Source organism: Penaeus monodon, chromosome 41 (assembly GCF_015228065.2).
Source record: "Penaeus monodon isolate SGIC_2016 chromosome 41, NSTDA_Pmon_1, whole genome shotgun sequence".
In the NCBI taxonomy this organism is placed as follows: domain Eukaryota; kingdom Metazoa; phylum Arthropoda; class Malacostraca; order Decapoda; family Penaeidae; genus Penaeus; species Penaeus monodon.
The window spans coordinates 11,038,373-11,063,372 of record NC_051426.1 but is presented as its reverse complement, the minus strand read 5'-3'; the positions used below and the strand labels follow the sequence as shown (position 1 = coordinate 11,063,372).

The following is a 25,000-nucleotide window of genomic DNA, read 5'->3' as shown; positions in this document are numbered from 1 at the left end:
TGATTATTATTCTATTGTTATTATCGTTATTTTATTATTATTATTATTATTATTATTATTATTATTATTATTATTATTATTATAATTATTCTTCATATCATTATTATTCATTACGTTATCATACTTATTGTTTTATCATTAGTTTTATCATGCTCAGCGCTGTAATTTTAATATTAGCAAAGTTTACTTTTATTTTTATTAAAATTATCATTATCATTACTGTTATTATGATCGATATCATAATCATCATTACCATTATCTATTATTATTGTCATTATTATTATTATCATCTATTATTATTGTCATCGTTATTATTATCATCTGTTATTATTGTCATTATTATTATAATTATTAGTAGTATTATTATCAGCATTATTATTATTATTATTATCATATATATAGTTATGGCTATATTTAAAGCGCCGGAATATGTAGGTCAGCGATGGTGCCAAAGAGCGAATTTCAAGAAGGAACGTCCTCAGAAACACCTCTAAGAGCCTTACCGCTGGCTTCCTTCGCGTTCACGTCTGCGCCCTTGTCGATGAGCTTCTCTGTCGTGGCCTTGTGCCCTTCCTGAGCCGCCAAGTGTAACGGTGTAAGCCCTTGGGGAAAACGGCGAGGGGAAAAGGATTGATAATTTCTCGGAAAATATGGGGAAAAAATCAGAAACAATTATGCATTCTAACACGTCTTGGACATGTCTCGAAGTTTCATGGGGAATATTTTTTAAATATAAGAGTTCTACAATTATATTTTATATCCATTCCCCTCTAGTGGTACGCTCTGCTTCGGGTACGTATACACATGTATACATACATTGTCGTTTGTTTGTTGTTTTTGCAGAAAAACAATACACGAAAATATGATTTTAATGACTCTCTTTGACATATGTAGACTAACTAATGACGTGATGATGATGATGATGATGATGATGATGATGATAATGATGATAACAACAACAATAGTAGTAAAAAAAAAACTAAATAATAATCATAATGATAAAAACAGTAATAGTAATACTAATAATAATATCACTAATGATAACCATAATTATTGTAATAACCATTATGATAATAGTAAAAGTAACGCTGTAATAAATGCAGTAATGGTAACTAACAATAACTACAAGATTAACGATTTTCACAAACAAAATAATCTTTATAATAACGATAGAGATAATTATTAAATAAAAAATCAGGAAAACCTATTATGAATGTGATATTGATAATAAAGTTAGCGGAATTATTTCAGTAATAATGACAAATGTTTAATAGTGAAAAAAGAGCATAGGAGATGTTGAACTATTAACGATAACACTGACAGGAAAACATATTTATATCCATATTTAAAGTACTAATATATTTAGCCTAATATCTGTGCCAAATACCGAATTCCTGTTATCTCTACTGTAGAACCACCTCGACCTTCTCTGAAATTGCCTTACCAGCGTTGTTCTTCGCGTTCAAATCAGCGCCCTTAGCAATGAGCGCCTCTGCCATCGCCGTGTGGCCTTCCTGAGCAGCCAAGTGTAACGGGGTGTACTCTGGAACGAATAAGCAAAATGCAGTGTGCAGCTTCAACTCAAGTATATGAAATACTTGTGCCTTCTTTTACCTTTTATTTTTATAGTATATGTTTTCTGTTCAATAGGTGTGATCACTGACCTTCAACAGTGTACATAAATAGGTACATATAAATACACAAAGGAACAGACACACCTATGTATGTGTTTGTTTATCTGTGGCCATGTTTAGTGATTATCATTATGATCGTTATAATGATTATCGTTATTAACAGCAGTAGTAGTATCAATGTTAATATTACTGCTGTTATAATTATCATCATTATCATTATATTAATTGTCTTTACTAATACAATTATTGTCATGACCATCATGTGATAATCATTTCTATTATTAAAATTGCTATTAACATCATTGTTATAATAATCATGATAGCAATAATGATTATTGATATTTGCTACTAGTAAAGATTATGTTATTTTAATATTATTATCATTATTACATTACCATAAAAATATAATATAGATAGAGAGGAAAAAGAAAGGGCGAGGAGAGCAAAGGGTAGGAGAGTGAGAGAGGGAGAAAGGAGTATCACATTTTCCCTCACGTGGTGTTTCCAGGGACCCCAATAGTTATCATTATTATTTTTATTATTATCATCATTGTTATTATCATCATTACTATTATATTTTTTCTCGTCAATATCATTATCATTATTATCATTATCCATATGATAGTGATGAAAAGAATAGCAAGTAGTCGTAGTACTTTTTCTTTTATCACTGTTATTCCTATTATGGTTACAATCATTATGAATATGATAAGGATTTTTGTTATCATTTTAAATGTTCTTTTCATTTTTCCTATTATTTTAATTATTATCATTATATAATATATAGATTGGAAAAAAATCAATAACAATAATAACCATTATGATAATGAAAACAGGAGTATGAACAGTATAAATCATGCCTATATCTAAAGCACCAATATATTTAGTGTAATACTTTCAGAAGAAACCACCTCAGGCATATCTGGAAGTAGTTGACGGTCATTTTCCTTGGTGTTCACAACGAAAGCCTGAGGAAGGCCACAGGTGTTCTACAATATGAACTATACTGATAAGACTAGAAAAAAATGTATATAGTTATGGCTATATCTAAAACGCCAGTGACGACGGTGCCAAAGAGCGAATTCTAGTCATCTGCAAGAAGGGATCACCTCGGGCATACCTTCGTTCTCCCTCGCGTTTACGTCAGCGCCTTTGTCGATGAGCATCTCTGCCGCCGCCTCCTCCCCTTCTTGAGCAGCCAAGTGTAGCGGAGTAAACCCTAAAACGGGGAGATAAACGAATTAGCGAATTGCAGAGAGGACGTAGTTCCATCTCATAGTCTGTCGAGTATTTGTGCCACTTTGCTTTCTCTGCCTTAGACATCGTGAACTCAATGTCACCGAGAAAAGGCTGTGCTCATTTTTTTCTCTTTCTTTTTTTTGTGTGAAATATCCCTGCACGTAGATAGCTCTGCTAATGCTTAGCCACAATGAAGTCAGTTAGTAGACTTACCTGATTTCACTTTTCCTTGAATTGGCGGGAAAAACGTTTTTTTTTTTTTTACTAATGCTTTGAATATCGCTGCTGATTTTTTTTATTATAGACATTATAATTACTATAATATCATATGCATTAGTAACAGCAAGACAGGATAACCTAAAATATTTTCGATAATCAAGGAAAAGGGTAAATAGGCAAGACAGGCAGAACTAATAATTGGCTCATTGGTGACTTAGCACAACAACAGCCTTCTATTTGAAAAAACTATTAAAAAAGTAAACTCACATTGGGCATGGCATGTACATATGGCATGTATATACATGCCATGCCCTTCGGCTTTGGGCTAATGCTATCATTATTATCGTTCGATATCGATTAAGAGTGGGCGGCAGTGCACGATCAGGTGCAGGCGTCCGACAGCCTAGCAAAGGTTTCCAGGCGTCACATAACAAGGCGGGGAGCAAACGCGCACACATAACAGTGTGTATGTGTATATTATCATTATTATTATTATTATTAATTTATTATTATTATTACTATTATTATTATTATTATTACTATTATTATTATTATTATTATCATCATAATTTGTGTTATTATCATTATTATTATTATTATTTGTGTTATTATTATTATTATTATTATTATTTTATTGTTATTATTATTATTATTATTATTATTATTATTATTATTATTATTATTATTATTATTGTTACAGTTATTATTATTATTATTATTACTGTTATTATTGTTATTATTATTAGCAATATCATTATTAACATTATCATTCCCCTTGGCACTGATTGGGCAAGCCAGTCTAAGTCAGTGCTGGTCCCAAGCCCGGATAAATAGAGAGGTTTGGCGTCAGGAAGGGCGTCTGACCACAAAAAAAAAAAAAAAAAAAAAAATCTACCTGACCCCATATACGAATAGGACAAAGCTACAACAAAAAGTGTCATTGGTGTTATTATCACTGTAATTATTATTATCATTGTTATTATTATTATTATCATCATCATTATTATTATGTTAATAATTAATATTATTATTATCATTATTTTCACCACCATTACTATAATTACTGTTGGTGCTGTTATTATTATTTTCATTGTTATCATTATTATTGATATTGTTATCGTTATTATGAATGTTATTATTTTTTTTTACTGTTATTGTTATTATTATTATTATTATTATTATTATTATTATTATTTTATTATTATTGTTATGATTATTATCACTATTATTATTAATGTTATATTGTTTATTATTATTATTATTACTATTATTATTATTAGTAGTAGTAGTATTTTTATTATCATTATCATTAGTATTTTTATTATAATTTTCAGTATCATTATCATTATTACTATTATTATTATTATTATTATTATTATTATTATTATTATTATTATTATTATTATTATTATTATTATTATTATCATTAGTGATAGTGATAATATTGGTAATAATGATAATGATAATATTAATAACAATGATAATGATGAAAATAATATAAATTATAATAATAATGATAATAATAATAATAATAATAATAATAATAATAAGAAGAAGAAGAAGAAGAAGAATTGTAATGATATTTTCATAACAGTAGTAATAATAATATATATGATATCATAGCAATAGTAATAATAATAATAATAGGAGTAGTAGTAGTAATAATGATAAGGACAATATCAATTATGGTAATAATATTAACAATAATAAATATAATGTTAGTAAGAAGAATAGCATAAATAATAATGATAATACAAATATCAATGATGATTATAATGACAATATGATTAACAATAATGGCAGTAGTAAGAATGATAATGATAATGGCAATAATAATAATAATAATGATAATAATAATAATAATAATAATAATAATAATAATAATAATAATAATAATAAATAATAACAACAACAACAATAGTAATGATAATAACAACAATAAGAATGATAATGATATTGACAATAATAAAAATCATAAGAATAGTAAAAAAAATAAACAAGAAAAGATAATAGTAATAGTAATAATAGTAATAATAATTTTATTAATAATAATGGCATTAATGATAATGATAACAATAATGATAATGAAATAATAATAATAATAATAATAATAATAATAATAATAATAACAACAACAACAATAATAATAATAATAATAATAATAACAACAACAACAACAACAACAACAACAATAATAATAATGATAATAATAATAATGATAACAACAACAAGACAACAACAATAATAATAATTTTTTATTATTATTATTATTATTATTATTATTATTATTATTATAATAATAATAATGATAATAATAATAATGACGAAAATAACAATAATAATAATAATTATGATTATAATTCTAACAATGATAATCTGTTGCCATTACTATTATTTTCATCGTTTTAATATTTTACCTTTCGTCTCATTACTATTACGCTCATGATTTTACTAATTAACTAGCTATGCTACTAATAACTACAAGACATTTTAATGATATCAGTTATAATAATTATAGCAAGAATGCTGATAATAAATATTACATTCACAATCACCTGTGCTGATTATGGCAATGCTACTAATGATAATTATATTGATAGTACTGCTAATAAAAATGATACTGATACTACTACTACTTGATGTGATTATGAAAATAAAAAGCTATACAAATGTTACTTTTTTTAGAATAACAGAAAGGTATAATTATGTCTATATCTAAAGCACCAATATATATAGCTCAGTACCGGTGCTTAATACTGTATTCCTGCCTCTATTACGAACGAACCACCCCAGGCCTTACCCGCATCGTCCTTAGCGTTCGTATCAGCGCCCCTAGCGATGAGTTTCTCTACCACTGAATCTTGACCTTCTTGGGCAGCCAAGTGTAGCGGAGTGTAGCCTGAAACGGGGAAATAAATTGATAAACGTGAAGCAAAGTGTGTTCTCAAAAATGTTCGTCTCAAAAATGTGAAATACATGTGTCTCATTTCACAACGAAAGCCTGAGGAAGGCCACGGGTGTTCTACAATATGAACTATACTGATAAGAATAGAAAAAATGTATATAGTTATGGCTATATCTAAAACGCCAGTGACGAGACGGTGCCAAAGAGCGAATTCCAGTGATCTTCGAGAAGAGATCTCCTCGGGCATATCTGCACGAGCCATACCTTCGATTTCCTTCGCGTTCACATCAGCGCCTTTGTCGATGAGCATCTCTGCCGCCGCCTCCTCCCCTTCTTGAGCAGCCAAGTGTAGCGGAGTAAACCCTAAAACGGGGAGATAAACGAAATAGCGAATTGCAGAGAGGGTGTACTTCCATCTCATAGTCTGTCAAGTGTTTGTGCCACTTTGCTTTCTCTGCCTTAGACATCGTGAACTCAATGTCACCGAGAAAATGCTGTGCTCTTTTTTTTTTTTTTTTTTTTTTTTTTTTTTTAATGAAATGTCTCTGCACGTAGATAGCTCTGCTAATGCTTAGCCACAATGAAGTCAGTTAGTAGACTTTGTGACCTTACCTGATTTCACTTTTCCTTGAATTGGCGGGAAAAACGCTTTTTTTTCTTTGTTTTTTTTACCAATACTTTGAATATCGCTGGTGATTTTCTTATTATAGACATTATAATTACTATAATATTATATGCATTAGTAACAGCAAGACAGGATAACCAACAATATTTTCGATAATCAAGGAAAAGGGTAAATAGGCAAGACAGGCAGAACTAATAATTGGCTCATTGGTGCTTAGCACAACAACAGCCTTTTATTTGAAAAAACTATTAAAAAAGTAAACTCACATTGGGCATGGCATATACATATGGCATGTATATACATGCCATGCCCTTCGGCTTTGGGCTAATACTATCATTATTATCGTTCGATATCGATTAAGAGTGGGCGGCAGTGCACGATCAGGTGCAGGCGTCCGACAGCCTAGCAAAGGTTTCCAGGCGTCACATAACAAGGCGGGGAGCAAACGCGCACACATAACAGTGTGTATGTGTATATTATCATTATTATTATTATTATTATTTTATTATTATTGTTATTTTATTATTATTATTACTATTATTATTATTATTATTATTATTATTATTATTATTATTATTATTATTATTATTATTATTACTATTATGGTTATTATCATCATCATCATCATCATCATCATCATCATCATCATCATCATTATCATTATCATTATCATTATCATTATCATTATCATTACTATTATCATTATTACAGTTATTATTATTATTATTACTGTTATTATTGTTATTATTATTATTATTACTAATATTATTATTGTGATTATCCTTACTAACATTATTATTATGATTATTATTATTGTTGTCATTATCACTGATATTGTTATTATCATTAGCAATATCATTATTAACATTATTATCATTCACCTTGGCACTGATTGGGCAAGCCAGTCTAAATCAGTGCCAGTCCCAAGCCCGGATAAATAGAGAGGTTTGGCGTCAGGAAGGGCGTCAGACCACAAAAAAAAAAAAAAAAAAAAAAAATCTACCAGACCCCATATACGAATAGGACAAAGCTACAACAAAAAGTGTCATTGGTGTTATTATCACTGTAATTATTATTATCATTGTTATTATTATTATTATCATCATAATTATTATTATGTTAATAATTAATATTATTATTATCATTATTTTCACCACCATTACTATAATTACTGTTGGTGCTGTTATTATTATTTTCATTGTTATCATTATTATTGATATTGTTATCGTTATTATGAATGTTATTATTTTTTTTACTGTTATTGTTATTATTATTATTATTATCATTATTATTATTATTATTTATTATTTATTATTATTTGTATATTATATATTATTATTATTATTATTCTATATTATAATGATACAATATATATATATAATAATATATCAATACTATTATATTATTATTAATTATATATATTATAATTATATAATGTAGTATAGAAATGATAGATAATATGAAATTGTAATGATATTTATATAACATAATATAATATAATATGCATATATCATAGTAATAATAATATAATGATATAATAATAATATGAATAATGAAATAATAATTATGTAATAATAATAATACAATAATAATAATTAATGATTATAAGATATAATAATATATAATATATATAATGAATAATACTAATATAAAATAATATAATAGATAATATATAATGATAATAATAATAATTAATAATATAATAATAATAATAATAACTAATAAAACTAACAACATACAACAATAAATAATATATAATAATAAATCATAATAATAAATAATGATAATAATAGTAATAATAATGATAATAATAATAATATAATAATATATTATTATTTATTATTATTATTATTATTATTGTTATTATTATTATCATTATTATTATTATAACAACAACAATAATAATAGTAATAACGACGAAAATAACAATAATAATAATAATTATGATTATAATTCTAACAATGATAATCTGTTGCCATTACTATTATTTTCATCGTTTTAATATTTTACCTTTCGTCTCATTACTGTTACGCTCATGATTTTACTAATTAACTAGCTATGCTACTAATAACTACAAGACATTTTAATGATATCAGTTATAATAATTATAGCAAGAATGCTGATAATAAATATTACATTCACAATCACCTGTACTGATTATGGCAATGCTACTAATGATAATTATATTGATAGTACTGCTAATAAAAATGATACTGATACTACTACTACTTGATGTGATTATGAAAATAAAAAGCTATACAAATGTTATTTTTTTAGAATAACAGAAAGGTATAATTATGTCTATATCTAAAGCATCAATATATATAGCTCAGTTTTTTTTGTTTTTTTTTTTTTTTTTAAGTGGATTTCCATGATTTCCTTGGCAATTTAGAGCGGTGGTTTGCCATTGCCTTCCGCCCGGTGTTTTTATCGAATCACCATCTCTATTTTACCCGGAACTGACTTGGGCTGGCTTGCCCGCCCAGCAGCTAGGTAGGCAATCGAGGTGAAGTTCCTTGCCCAAGGGAACAACGCGCCGGCCGGTGACTCGACCCCTCGAACTCAGATTGCCGTCGTGACAGTCTTGAGTCCGATGCTCTAAACACTCAGCCACCGCGGCCATATAGCTCAGTACCGGTGCTTAATACTGAATTCCTGTCACCATTACGAACGAACCACCCCAGGCCTTACCCGCATCGTCCTTAGCGTTCGTATCAGCGCCCCTAGCGATGAGTTTCTCTACCACTGAATCTTGACCTTCTTGGGCAGCCAAGTGTAGCGGAGTGTAGCCTGAAACGGGGAAATAAATTGATAAACGTGAAGCAAAGTGTGTGTAGTTCGTCTCAAAAATGTGAAATACGTGTGTCTCATTTTTCAAGTGATAATAATGATAATATGATAATTAGTATTGATATTATTATTATCAATGTTATCATCATTATTATCATAATCATTATCACTATCTTCATTATTATTATCATTATCATTATCATTATTATTGTATTATTATTATTATTATCATTATTGTTATTATCATTATTATCATCATCATGATTATGTTGATTACTGTTATTATTACCATTATCATTATCATTATCATTATTATTATTATTATCATTATTATTATCACCATCATCATCATTATTTTCATTACTGTTATCATTCTCATTATTATTAGCAACATAATAATCACCCATATTTTTACTAGTATCATCATCGTCATTGTCATAAATATCATAATTATTGTCAAAACTATCATTGTTATCATTATTATCATTTGTGTTATTAAAATTATTATCATTATTATTACTTCTACTGATATTATCGATATTGTTATAATCATTATTATTAGAATTATCATTATTATTATCATTATTATTATTATTATCATTATTATTAGCATTATAGCTATTCTGTAACAATAATGATAATTATTATCATCATTATTATCAATATTGTTATTATCGTTTTTATTAGTATGTTATCATCTTTGTTATCATCATTATTATTATTATCATTATTATCATTATAACAACAACAATAATAATAGTAATAACGACGAAAATAACAATAATAATAATAATTATGATTATAATTCTAACAATGATAATCTGTTGCCATTACTATTATTTTCATCGTTTTAATATTTTACCTTTCGTCTCATTACTATTACGCTCATGGTTTTACTAATTAACTAGCTATGCTACTAATAACTACAAGACATTTTAATGATATCATTTATAATAATTATAACAAGAATGCTGATAATAAATATTACATTCACAATCACCTGTGCTGATTATGGCAATGCTACTAATAATGATTATATTGATAGTAATGCTAATAAAAATGATACTGATACTACTACTACTTGATGTGATTATGAAAATAAAAAGCTATACAAATATTATTTTTTTTAGAATAACAGAAAGGTATAATTATGTCTATATCTAAAGCACCAATATATAAAGCTCAGTTTTTTTTTTTTTTTTTTTTTTTTTTCAAGTGCCCTGTCCCACCAGGACGTTGGCGATCATGGATTTCCATGATTTTCTTGGCAATTTAGAGCGGTGGTTTGCCATTGCCTTCCGCCCGGTGTTTTTATCGAGTCACCATCTCTATTCACCCGGAACTGACTTGGGCTGGCTTGCCCGCCCAGCAGCTAGGTAGGCAATCGAGGTGAAGTTCCTTGCCCAAGGGAACAACGCGCCGGCCGGTGACTCGACCCCTCGAACTCAGATTGCCGTCGTGACAGTCTTGAGTCCGATGCTCTAACCACTCAGCCACCGCGGCCATATAGCTCAGTACCGGTGCTTAATACTGAATTCCTGTCACCATTACGAACGAACCACCCCAGGCCTTACCCGCATCGTCCTTAGCGTTCGTATCAGCGCCCCTAGCGATGAGTTTCTCTACCACTGAATCTTGACCTTCTTGGGCAGCCAAGTGTAGCGGAGTGTAGCCTGAAACGGGGAAATAAATTGATAAACGTGAAGCAAAGTGTGTGTAGTTCGTCTCAAAAATGTGAAATACGTGTGTCTCATTTTTCAAGTGATAATGATGATAATATAATAATTAGTATTGATATTATTATTATTAATGTTATCATCATTATTATCATAATCATTATTATGTTGATTAATGTTATTATCATTATCATTATCATTATCACTATTATCATTATCATTGTCATTATCATTATCATTATTATTATCATCATCATCATTATCATTATTTTCATTACTGTTATCATTATCATTATTATTAGCAACATAATAATCACCCATATTTTTACTAGTATCATCATCGTCATTATCATAAATATCATAATTATTGTCAAAACTATCATTGTTATCATTATTATGAAAATTATTTTCATTATTATTATCATTACTACTACTGATATTATCGATAGTATTATAATCATTATTATTAGAATTATCATTATAATTATCATTTTCATCATCATTATCATTACCACTGTCATTATTATTACTGTCATTAATACATTATTATCATAATCATTATTGTTATCATTATTATTATTATTATTATTATTAATGTTATTATTATTATTATTATCATTAACATTATTATTAGAATTATAACTATTCTGTAACAATAATGATAATTATTATCATCATTATTATCAATATTGTTATCATCGTTATTATTAGTATGTTATTATCTTTGTTATCATCATCACTATTGTTATTATTGTTGCTGTTGTCATAAACATTATTATTTTCATTATTTTTGTTTTATTATTATTATTATTATTATTATTTTTACTACTACTACAACTATTACTGCTACAATTTATCATCATCTTTATCAATATGATTATCATTATTGTTTTTATCATCATTATTATGACTGTCATCATAACAATATCATTATCATGATCATCATTATTGTTGGTATTATTATTACTAGCATTATCATTATAATTACTCCTAATACTATTATCATTATCATTATTATTATCATCATCATCATCATCATCATCATCATCATCATCATCATCATCATCATCATCATCATTATTATTTTTATTGTTGTTGTTGTTGTTGTTGTCGTTGTTGTTATGATCATCATTATTATCATTATTGGTATTATTATCATTATCATTATTATTATTATTATTATCATTATTACTATTATTATTGTTATTATTATTATTATTATTATTATTATTATTATTATTATTATTATTATTATTGTTGTTGTTATTCTCATTATCATTGTTATTATTGTTATTATTAACTTTATTATTGTTATAATCTTTATTATAATTATTATCATAATTATTACTATCACTGTTATCATCATCATTATAATTTCCATTATTGACATTATGTTTATCATCGTTATTATAATTAATATCATTATTATTGTTATTATTATTATTATCATTATTATTATTATTATTATTATTATTATTATTATTATATTAGTGATAATTATCATTATTATCATTATTATTATTATTATTATCATTATTATTATATTAGTGATAATTATCATTATTATCATTATTATTATTGTTGTTATTGTTGTCATTATCATAATTGTTAATATTTTTTAGATTATCATCATTATTATTTTAATCATTACTCTTCTTATCATTATTGTTATTATTATCATTTTCATAATCATAATTATTATTATCATTATTATTATTATTATTATTATCATTATTATTATTATAATAATAATAATAATAATAATTATTATTATTATTATTGTTATTATTATTATTATTATTTATTATTATTGTTATTATTATCATCATCATTATTATCATTATTATTGTTATTATTATTATTATTATTATTATTATTATTATTATTATTATTATCATGTTTATTATCATTATTATTATTGTTGTTGTTGTTTTGTTGTTGTTGTTGATAATTGCAACATGAGCAATGATGGTAATGATGACACTCGAAATCGAGAAAACCTTTATCGATACTGACCATAATGAATATATCAGAGTGGCTTTGATAATAATAATGATAATGATAATGATAATGATAATGATAATGATAATGAATATAATAGCACTACATGAGCTGATCTGACGCTCATAAAACCAAGATAAAAATATAATGATGCTTATTTCTAAAGTACCAATATATATAGTTCAGCACAGGACTCGAATGACAAATTCATTTTATCTTTACTGAAGAAATAACCTTACCCGAATTGTCCGCCGCATTCACATCAGCACTCTCAGTGAGAAGCTCCTCTGCCGCTGTTCCGTGGCCTTGTTCAGCAGCCAAGTGTAGCGGAGTACACCCTGGCATGGGAGGGAAAATCGGTGAGCAAAAGAGGTGTAGATAGATCAGATAGATAGATAGATAGATAGATAGGTAACAACTCTTTCTGAACAAGGAATCTCTGCCACTCCAAGTATGACCCGGAATGAGCAAAGGTAAATCGATTGTTTATCTATATTGCAATGCGTTACTGCATTATCCCATCGTACATAAATTTCTGAGACAGGATTTGAGCTATTGAATAAATTCCACCAGATGTTATCGGTGACTATGTATTCCTTTAGTATGCGTTGATAGATAATGTCTATGGATGTATGTATATATATGTATGTATGTTTTGTATATATATATATATATATATATATATATATATATATATATATATATATATGTCTATATCTTTGTTTGTGTGCTTATCATTATCTTACCAGCAGTATCATCACCATCGTTATCGTCATCGTCGTTATTACCATAAGCATCACCATCATCATTACCCTCATCATCATTATAATAATCATAATATACGCATAATCATTACCATCTTGGTCATTATTTTCATCATTATCATCGTTATTTCATTCTATTATCTCAACATTCTGTCTTTAATGCCATTACCATTTCTATCATTATCATTATCTTTACTACCTTTTTCACCATCATTATTATTCCATCATCATTAATCATCATTACATTTATTACTATTATCATTAAAATCATCATCTCCACTATTTGAAGAGTTATCATAATTACTGTATCCATTAACATCATCACAACAGTCATCACCATTGTTGCCAATATGAATGGAAATTATAGTGATAAAATCTTACCTTCATCATTTTTGTCGTTAATATTGGCTCCTAAAGAGACTAGCATCTTGATTATTTCCTCGTGGCCTTCTTCGGCAGCAATATGCAGCGGCTTCTCAGCTGAGGAGGGGAGGAGGAAAGGGGAAGAAGAGGGGGAGAGGTCAGGGGAAGGGAGGAGAGGAGGGGGAAGACGAGAGGGAACGGGAAGAATAGGGCAAAGGGGAAAGGGAAGAGGAAAGGGGATGAAGAGGGGGAAGGGGAGGCGGGGAAGAGGAAAGGGTAAGGGAGGCGTGGGGAAGAGGAAAGGGGAAGGGGGAAGAAGACGGGGAAGAAGGGGGAACAGGAGGGGGAACAGGAAGAATAGGGGGAAGGGGGAAGGGAAGCGAAAAGGGGAAGAGGGATGAGGAGAGGGGAGGGAAAGGGGGGGAAAGTGGAAAAGGGAAAAGAAGAGGCAAAGGAGAAAAGTAGGGGAAAGGGGAGAGGGGAAGAAGGGGGGAAGAGGAAAGGGGAAGGGGGAAGAGGAGGGGGAAGAGAGGTGCAAATTAGATCTTGTTCTTTCAATTTTCTCCGCTCTTTTCGAAGGCCTTTGAGGTCCGACCATACGATTTCGTTCTCCAATATACAACTTATATGACTCAGCTTTAATAAAGAATCTGACCAATCCAACACCACAATTCAATTTTTAAAAATGACACTGGATGATGATGAACACAAAGATTTCGACGAAGGGATGAGAGCTCCCTGGCGCCTCACCGAAGAAGTCCTTGGTGGCGCGCGGGCCGAGGGAGGCGAAACCCGCGCGCAATGCCTCGGCGTCGCCCGCCCTGACCAGGTCCAGCTGCAAGGGAAAGGCCGGCGTTAAAAGGGGCGGTTTAACTGGCCTTGTATAAACGCATTTCTGGCTGTAGGCCTGGCTATCTGGACCGAATCGTCGCTGAGGGGAGCCCGCGATAACCAGGCCTAGAGCGCTCTTTCCCAATTCACCGGGTAATCCAATAAAAACTATTGTCTGTAATTTCCTTAGAATATATATAAATATATCTATGCATTTATAAAGCTAACGAAAGTTTTATCACACTATTTATAGTACTTGTTATGTATCAGTTATTAGAAAATTATGTATTGTACAAAACTAAACAAACAAGAAAACGCTCTCTTGATTTTTAGAATAAACATATTGCGTCAAGGCCCGTCCGACTGTGTATGTATATATAAATATGTTTATGTATACATATGCACATATATATTTACATATATTTATATCTTTATATGTCTGTATATATATATATATATATATATATATATATATATATATATATACATATATATATATATATATATATATATATATATATATATAGATAGATAGATAGATAGATAGATAGATAGATAGATAGATAGATAGATATAGATAGGTAGATAGATAGATATATAGATAGATAGATAAATATGTATGTATCTACATATAAATAAATATGTGTGTGTGTGTATGTGTGTGTGTGTGTGTGTGTGTGTGTGTGTGTGTGTGTGCGTGTGTGTGCGTGTATGTGTATGTTATGTGTGTGTGTGTGTGTGTATGTGTGTGTGTGAGCATATATTTATTAATACATATATATATATATATATATATATATATATATATATATATATATATATTATATATATATCATATATATATATATATATATATATATATATATATATATGTATATATATACATATATATATATATATATATATATATATATATATATATATATATATATATATATATATATATATATATATATATATATATATATATATATTATTGAGAAGTCGAGCGCATGTGTCGTAGGGGAAGTCACCGCCGTGGCACAAACCGCGGTTGATTAGGAAGGGCATCCAATCAGGCAAGGGTGGCACTACCATATATAACCTCTCAGTAGTGAATTGAGAGAGGCCTATGTCCTGCAGTGGAATGAATGGCTGTTGAAAAAAAAAAAAAAAAAAAAAAAAAAAAAAAAAAAAAAAAAATATATATATATATATATATATATACATATATATATATATATATATATATATATATATTTATACATATATATATATACATATATATATATATATATATATGTATGTATGTATGTACATATATATATATATACAATATATATATATACGTATAAATAAATATATGTTCACACACACACACACAAACATATATATATATATACATATATATATATATATATATATATATATATATATATATATATATATATATTATATATATGTATATATCATATATATGTATGTGTGTTATATATATATATATATATATATATATATATATATATATATATATATATATATATATATATGTATATATACATATATATGTATGTGTGTATATATATATATATATATATATGTATATATGCGTATAAATAAATATATTCACACACACACACACACACACACATACACATATATATCATCATCATCATCATCATCATCATCATCAAGGGGCTAACGCCAACGGGGGCGCATGGCCGCATCCACCCTTCGCTTCCAACCATGAGGGTCCCTCGTGGCGAGTCTCCAGGCAGGCCCTCGGCCCATCTCTAATTCCTCGCGATAGGTCTCGTCGAGCTGCCCAAGCCATGGCCTCCTGGGTCATCTCACAGGCCTCCTCCACCCAAGGTTGTCTTGCAAAGAAACAACCTGATGGGCAGGGTCATCCACAGGGAAACGAGCTAGGTGCCCATATAGCCTGAGTTGGCAATCCCAGCTTATGCAAGTAACATGTCCCATGCCAGTCTCACGGTGTAACTGTGAGACCTTGATATTGCCCAGTGCTGCTCCACACTGACTTTGGCTAGTAGCTCTGCCATTATCTAGTCCATATAGGTGTTGAAAAGTGTTGGTGCAAGGACACAGCCTTGCTCCACCCCTGAAGTTTGACAGTCTCCCACCACACTTTACAGCTCTTTCAGTACCAGTATCAAGGGTTGCTATTAGTCCAATAATCTGTGTCGGGATTCCCCTGAGTCTCAGGATCTCCCATAGCGATTCACAATACACCGAGTCAAATGCCTTCTTGAAGTCGATGTAGGCTGCAAGCAACTCACGGCCAAACTCATGACAGTGTTCCACAATTACTTGAAGCTTTAGTATTTGGTCTATTATGGACTTGCCAGGAGTGAATCCAGACTGCTCTGGTCTCTGATGCCTCGTGGCTCCGTTTCAAAAGAATGTGGGCAAAAACTTTGCCTGGTATGCTGAGCAGTGTAGTGCTACGGTAGTTGCTACAGTCCCAACGATCCCCGTTCCCCTTCCAGAGAGGGATGACTACGCCCCTCAACAGGTCAGGGGGAATGGTACCAGACAGCAGTCAAGACTGTATGCAAGCCCCGAGCTATAGGTTCACTCCCAGCCTTTAGAAGTTCAGCAGGGATATCATATATGCCTGCAGCTTTCCCACTCTTCAGCTTGGAAATCGCCATCCTAACCTCCATTAGGGTAGGAGGTTCCTCGCTGATGGGTGGGTCCGGCACAGGTATTGTGACATTGTTTGCATCCAAGCTAACTGTTGGAGGGTCTATCTGGTACAACTGCTCAAAATACTCAGCCCAACATTTATGAACCCCAATATGATTTGAGATGATCCGTCCATCCACTGATTGGGCTGCAGTCATCTGCAAGGAAGGCTTAGAGTTCAGCTTTCTCAGGGCTTGGTAGGCAGGGCGAAGGTCGTTTACCAAGAAATGGCCTTCAACCTCCTCAGCAAGATTCCTGATGAACTGTTCCCTACTCAGTAGTGTCCAAGCCCTGCACACCAAGGAGCGACCCAAGACCTGATTGCCATTCAGCCGAGCCATGCAGCATGCTTCAGTGGCCTCCAATGTCTCCAGGGAGATGGATTTCTGCCTTGCCCTCTGGTGTATGCCAACGGATTCCTGGGCTGCTTCAAGTGCTTCGCACTTGAAGAACTCCCACAGAGCAACTGGGTCTATCAGGCTGTCAAGTCTGTGAATCGGTCAGCGACTGTCATGGTGAACCCACAGGTACACTCCTCCTCCCTTACTCTGAGTGAAACACTTTAGAGTGCCACCACTGGAGGGACGGGGAGTTTTGAAGTGGACCTGTAGGGTAGCCACGACCAGCCTATGGTCAGTACCACAGAACTCAGCACTCCGGTAAACTCTGCAGTTCTGGAGGGTCCTTCATTGTGTGCTAACATGAATATGGTCGATCTCCTTGGCCACTGTACCTGTATTGCTATAGCATGTCCAGTGATGCAGGTTGGAGCGCTGGTACCAGGAGCCAGGGATCCTCATTCTCTGGGACCTAGCAAAGTCCCAGAGAAGGAGGTTGTTCTCGCTGCTGGGATCAGCTCCTGAGCCATGGGGGATGACAGACATCTCATAGCCAACTCGGTCACAGCTGGATACTGCATTAATGTTGCCCAGAACAATTGTCTGCCACAGATGTGAGTTTGGCGTAGAACGTCTCTTTCACATCAAGTTTACAAACATCAGTAGGAGCATATACAGCAATAAGAGACGTGAAGCCAAAGGCATGCTTCAGTCTCAATCCCATAATACGCTCATCAACTGGTGTCACCTCAACTACCAAGGGCTGGAGTCAGCTGGAGATGGCTAGGCTACACCCTGGTGACCATCACTGTGGCCCGACCAGTAGTAGGTGTACCTGCCCATACTGATCGTGCTGCTACCAGGTCTTCTCACCTCTGATTCCCTCGATAGCAGAGGCAACAGCTCATCCTGTCGCAAGGACCGGGCTTTCCAAGCGCCTACCCGGAAAGCTTGCCTGAGGTAAAGCCTCGGGCGATCACTCCGCGTGCACACCGCTCCTGCTGACACTACCCAAAATAAAGGGGGTCGGTGGGCTGTGGGGCCCCCCATCCACCTGTGGAGTTCCCTAGGGCTTTGCCCCACAAGCTACATGGTGGGTTGGCGCTTGCGGGGGCGCAAGCAGGACAAGTAATTCTCACTCCCATCCTGCGCCCTGACATTTGCCCTCCTACTGGGACCCACAGCCCGCCTTGCTTGGGTTGGAAGGACAGCACCCCTCCCCCTGCATATCCATTTATCAACGACGTTGCCGGAGAGTTATCTGGGGGGAGGAGGACTGGCAAGACCCACCTCCCCCGAGCCGCCCAATTACCCCAGGGTGGCTAGGGGGCAGGAGTTGGTATATACTATATATACATATTTATGTGTATATGTATATGTACACATATATATTTTATATATATATATATATATATATATATATATATATATATATATACATATATGATTGTGTTGCGTGTGTATATCTATATCTATATCTATATCTATCTATTTATCAATCTATCTACCTATCTATCTATCGATCTATCTATCTATCTATATGTGTGTGTGTGTGTGTGTGTGTATGTGTATGTGTATGTGTATGTGTATGTGTATGTGTATGTGTATGTGTATGTGTATGTGTATGTGTATGTGTATGTGTGTGTGTGTGTGTGTGTGTGTGTGTGTGTGTGTGCGTATGTGTGTATGTATAAACACCTACACACACACACGCACATATATATATATATATATATATATATATATATATATATATATATATATATATATATATATATATATATATATATATATATAAGCATATATGAAAGTACAGATCTAATTCTCTCTTTCAAGTAATTTGCTTATATTTGATTGATGTTCTCTTCTTTCCCTCTTCCTCTTCTCCACCATCTCTCTGTTTCCATTGCTCTCTCTTTCTATCTGACATTCCCTTTCTCTCTTTCTCTTTTCCCTCTCTACGCCCTGGCAGTTACACAGTCTTAATCTTTTTTCTCTGTCGATACTTCCTTCTTTCTCTCTCCTTTCCTCTTCTTTATCCTTCTCCTCTTTCAACTAATCTCTCGTTGATAATTATTCCCTCTTGGCGAGATTTCACTTCGTCTCTAATCATTTAATTGAAAGATAAGCCTTTTTTATCTGTCATTTCAAATATCATATTATCTTTATTTTCTTAGAAGGCACTGGCTGATACAACGTCACATGTTTTTCCTCAAGAACGGTGTTGTATGTATATGTGGGTTTACGGATACATATGTATTCACGTATCCATTTCTCTCTAGCTCTCTTTTTATCTTTGTGTGTGTGTGTGTGTGTGTTTGTGTGTGTGTGTGTGTGCATATTTACATCTAAAAGTTAACCTGTCAATTCATACTTCTCCTTTCAGTGTCTCTAATATTCACGGTATATCTTTTTACTTCAATCTATTTTTGTCTTTTCTTCATTTTTGTTGTCTCTTTACTTTCTCTATCTCACCATGCTTTGCTCTTTATTTGTTACTGTAATTTGTACTTACGAGTTTAGTTAGCTGGGTGTCTGGGGAAGCCATTCCTAACTCGTGGTATCCCAACGGAGGAGGAATACTGCGCTGATAAACCCTGACTTCACTAAACATACCTTGACTTTATCTTATCTTATGATACAGATTACCAGTGATCACGCGAAGGCTGTAAACACACACAGATTTCCCAAGCCAGGATGCCGTTAGTCGACTGAGAATTTCCTTTTTTATTTGGTAGCACGTTTTGACATTTTCAGGTTTCTTGCTCCTCTTGGATCGCTGTGGTTCTTTGTCATGAATTTGCTTAAATTACTTAAGCTCAGGTTGTATGAATATATATACGTAGATCTATAAATATATGAATATGTATATATATATATATATATATATATATATATATATATATATATATATATATATATTATATATATTATATATATATATTATATATATATATATATATATATATATATATATATATATATATATATATAATATATATTATATATATATATATAATATATATAATATAATATATATTATATAATATATAATATATATATACTATATATATATATTATATATATATATATATATATATATATATATATATATATATATATTATATATATATATATATTATATAATATATATATATATATATATATATATTTATATATATATATATATATATAAACAGGTATATATATATGATATATATATATATATATAATATATAGATATATATATATATATATATATATATATATATATATATATATATATATACGTATGTTGATGTGTAACCGCAAGAATATAGTGTAGTGCAATTACAGCCTGGATCGTCAAACAGTAATAATGGATATAAAATAATTCAGTGCTGGAATTACAATAACAATAGAAGTAATGAGAAAGTGAAAGTCTAATCTTCAAAAAGGGGCGGATTATAAAACGTCAAGTACACAAGAATACTTTATTGTTATAAACTTGACGTACAACAATATACAATATAAAAATAACAACAACAGTAACATGCTTTCGTTGTCACCATGTGGGACTCCGACACAAAATATTATTGGAACACGAACATGGATGAAATCTCAGTTTCATATCAACACACTCTTAAGAAAAAAATACTCAAACTTTTTATGTATATATTTATATATCAATTAATAATTGCTGTTTCTTTCCAAGCCTCTGGCAAGTAACAAGGTTAATTCATATAAGAATTCACATATTTTTTGTGTATATTTGGTTAATCAGCTCCGAAAGTTTTCATGCAACAGTCGATACTGTATCTGCCTGAGGTAAGGATGCAGTGGACAGAAATTAAGCCTTGGAGGTATTGCTTCTACCGTGCCAGCTGAGCGAGGATGTCCTCTGGTGGCAGGCCTTAGCCATGCAATGCAGGAGTCTTCAGCCACTCATTCGTCCTGCTAAAAGGTATGATTGTGTGCATGTATGTGCCTTCTTATAAACAAAACAATTTCCGTACACAATTATCTATGCATTTATACATACAAACGCATACATACACGCACTCACATACTCACACGCGTGCGTGCTCGCACACGCACACATGCGTAATATACACAGAAGGTAACACACATACACAAATAATGGTAAATGTGCACGCATGTTTCACTTACATAAACGCATACAGAAATATCCACATAGAAACACACGATCACATGTTCATAGGTACATACACACAGAAAAAGACATTTGTAAACTATATATATGCACCTTTAAGTAAATACACACACTTGCATGCATACATATTGTGTACATGGGAATGTTCATGCAAACAAAAGCACACACACATACACACACTTGAAATGTTTATAAAATGAATCTTCATTCAAGTTTTGAATCTGAAAAGGGAAAATGCCACAGTCAGGAAACAAGCAGTTATCGTAACTTTTCCTCCAAGGTCAACTGGTCATCCCCGCTCAGAGCGACATATACATACAGAGGCCTGGCCACAGTACCCACACACTGAAGCCCGACCACAGTAACCCTTATCGAGGCCCGACCACAATCTTGCAGTAAAATGGGTGTCATTAACCATATAACCATCCCCGAACCACACACTAACCATTCCATTTCTGAACCATACACACTATTTCACCATTATACCCAAACTACACCCTTACCATTCCATTATACTCAAACCACACCCCCACCATTCCATTATACCCAAACCACACACTAATAAGAATACCACCCCCCACAAGATCACACTAACCATTCTACCATCCCAAACCGTTTTAACCCGTTTTTGCTCTCTTCTGTGTCTTGTCTCTTACGACACTCAGAGAGGACCAATGCCTGAAACTCTAATACATGATTGCATTTACGTATACTAGGTTAACACACATGCACATATATACACAACGCAATCTATAAGACTCATATCACACACTATACGTAACCATGATGTTATTTTATGATTTCATGAGAAATGAGATTGGACGGTACCTTGTGACCAACAGAATCTAAAATATCTTTAACTAGCCTTCCTTCATAACATAACTGCCCAATTGCATCCAGTTTATAGCTTAATATCATTTGATATTTGATGATATCATTTACAGAATTACGACAAATACTTATGCTCCTCAGTGATACTTACACTTTCCAATAACTCCTGACTTTAAATTGCACTTCCACCATCAGTGGAAAATAAATGAATTCGTTTCCAGGTTAAAAACTTTTTTTACAGTTAAATCACTCTGAAATGGTGGCAGCGGTGGCATGGTCACATATACGGGCCAAGACAACTCGGTGAACAGATCACATGCATACAGTATATCTGGTAAGGGGGATGGGATGGTTAATTTAATTTCCTGATTCATTACTCCCAAGAGGACAAGGATACTGACTGAAGAGGAAGAAGAGAACAGAGTGAAGCATTTGACAGAAATAATGAATAGAGGAAGATGCCTGATAACAGAAATAATGATAGAAATGCACCTTCACGGAGTGTGGGCAGTGTTGCCATATTATGGGTCGGAACCTCCTGAGCCGTGGTTTCTAAACGTGCTGTCAAGAGTCTTGTCAACAGACATACTCCTGACTAGCGTGAGCGTTGGCTTCCCCAAGATGCAAACATCGACATACTCACAGGAACAAACACAGGCGCACCTATTGAATCCAAACAGATCCACACACACGAAAAGCAAGCTATTGACAAAACATTATTCACGGGTTGGAAGGAAATCATTTCTACAAAGCACCCGAATGCAGTCCCAGAAATAAGAGAAGACAGTATTCTACTCTATAAAACTATATACACATAAAATTTATATATACACATATAAGTATATATATTATATATACTATATATATGTGCATATATATATATATATATATATATATATATATATATATATATATATATAAAACAAAGGAATGAAAATAATGGTAGTAAGATAAGAATATAATGACAACAAATGAGCATAGCACTACAGCCCCACCCTGGAGTATATTGAGAACAAGACTAAGAGGCATATCTACGTGACTGACAATCATACAAATACTAATCTGTTCCGAATCATACACATTTAATGGGCTATCTTTGTAATATGACTACTAAGATGGACGTCAACACATCTTAAAATATACATGAAGATTATAACTATACACACATGCACGCAAACATACATCCAGGAAAATATGTATGCATTTGTGCATTTATGCATTTATACATATGTACATATACATGACATATATATACATATACACATACATATATATACATATACATACATACATATATAGACATATACATACATTTATACATATTAGATATGTATATTATACTTGATCATATACATCACACAAGATATAGAGATATACACATAAATAGGTATAGGCATCGTATATAGAGAGATATATACATAACATATACATGTGATTACAAAAAAACAATGATAGATGAGACTTATCATATACACATACCACACACACACACACCACATACTGATATATAGAGGTATATATATATGCGTATATATTATATATATATATATATTAATAATATATGGTGTGTGTTGTGGGTTTATGTGTTATATATATATTGATATATATATATTATATAGATAATATATAGTATATATATATATATTAGAGTTTATGTGGGTAATATATATAGCTAGATATATATATATATAGATATATATAGATATTATGATATATCTACAGATATTATATACATATTAGATATCACATGTATAATATTAGAGAGAGATATAGAGAATAGATTATATAGATACTAAGATAGATATATTGCTACGTTAGATAGATAGTATATAATATATATATATATATATATATAGATAAATAATATTAAGATTAACATTTATGTGTGTAATAGATAATATAGAGTATAGAATATAGTATGATATTATAGATATATATATAAT

At 31.3% G+C, this 25,000-nt stretch overlaps 1 protein-coding gene across 1 annotated transcript in view; it reads right to left on the bottom strand.

Moving 5' to 3' along the window:
* Positions 1-20,648, bottom strand: part of LOC119598567 (ankyrin-1-like) — a gene marked incomplete at its 3' end in the record, with an annotated part of 28,065 nt that extends 7,417 nt beyond the window's left edge. Inside the window, exons 1-11 of the mRNA XM_037948208.1 lie at positions 20,589-20,648; positions 14,967-15,051; positions 14,235-14,333; positions 13,329-13,427; positions 10,987-11,085; positions 9,314-9,412; positions 6,262-6,360; positions 5,893-5,991; positions 2,755-2,853; positions 1,445-1,543; positions 504-602 (exon numbers count right to left, since the gene is read on the bottom strand). Of these exons, the coding sequence (XP_037804136.1) occupies positions 504-602; positions 1,445-1,543; positions 2,755-2,853; positions 5,893-5,991; positions 6,262-6,360; positions 9,314-9,412; positions 10,987-11,085; positions 13,329-13,427; positions 14,235-14,333; positions 14,967-15,051; positions 20,589-20,621 (1,009 nt within the window). The remainder of the gene's footprint in view (positions 1-503; positions 603-1,444; positions 1,544-2,754; positions 2,854-5,892; positions 5,992-6,261; positions 6,361-9,313; positions 9,413-10,986; positions 11,086-13,328; positions 13,428-14,234; positions 14,334-14,966; positions 15,052-20,588) is intronic.
* Positions 20,649-25,000: the final 4,352 nt, after the last annotated feature.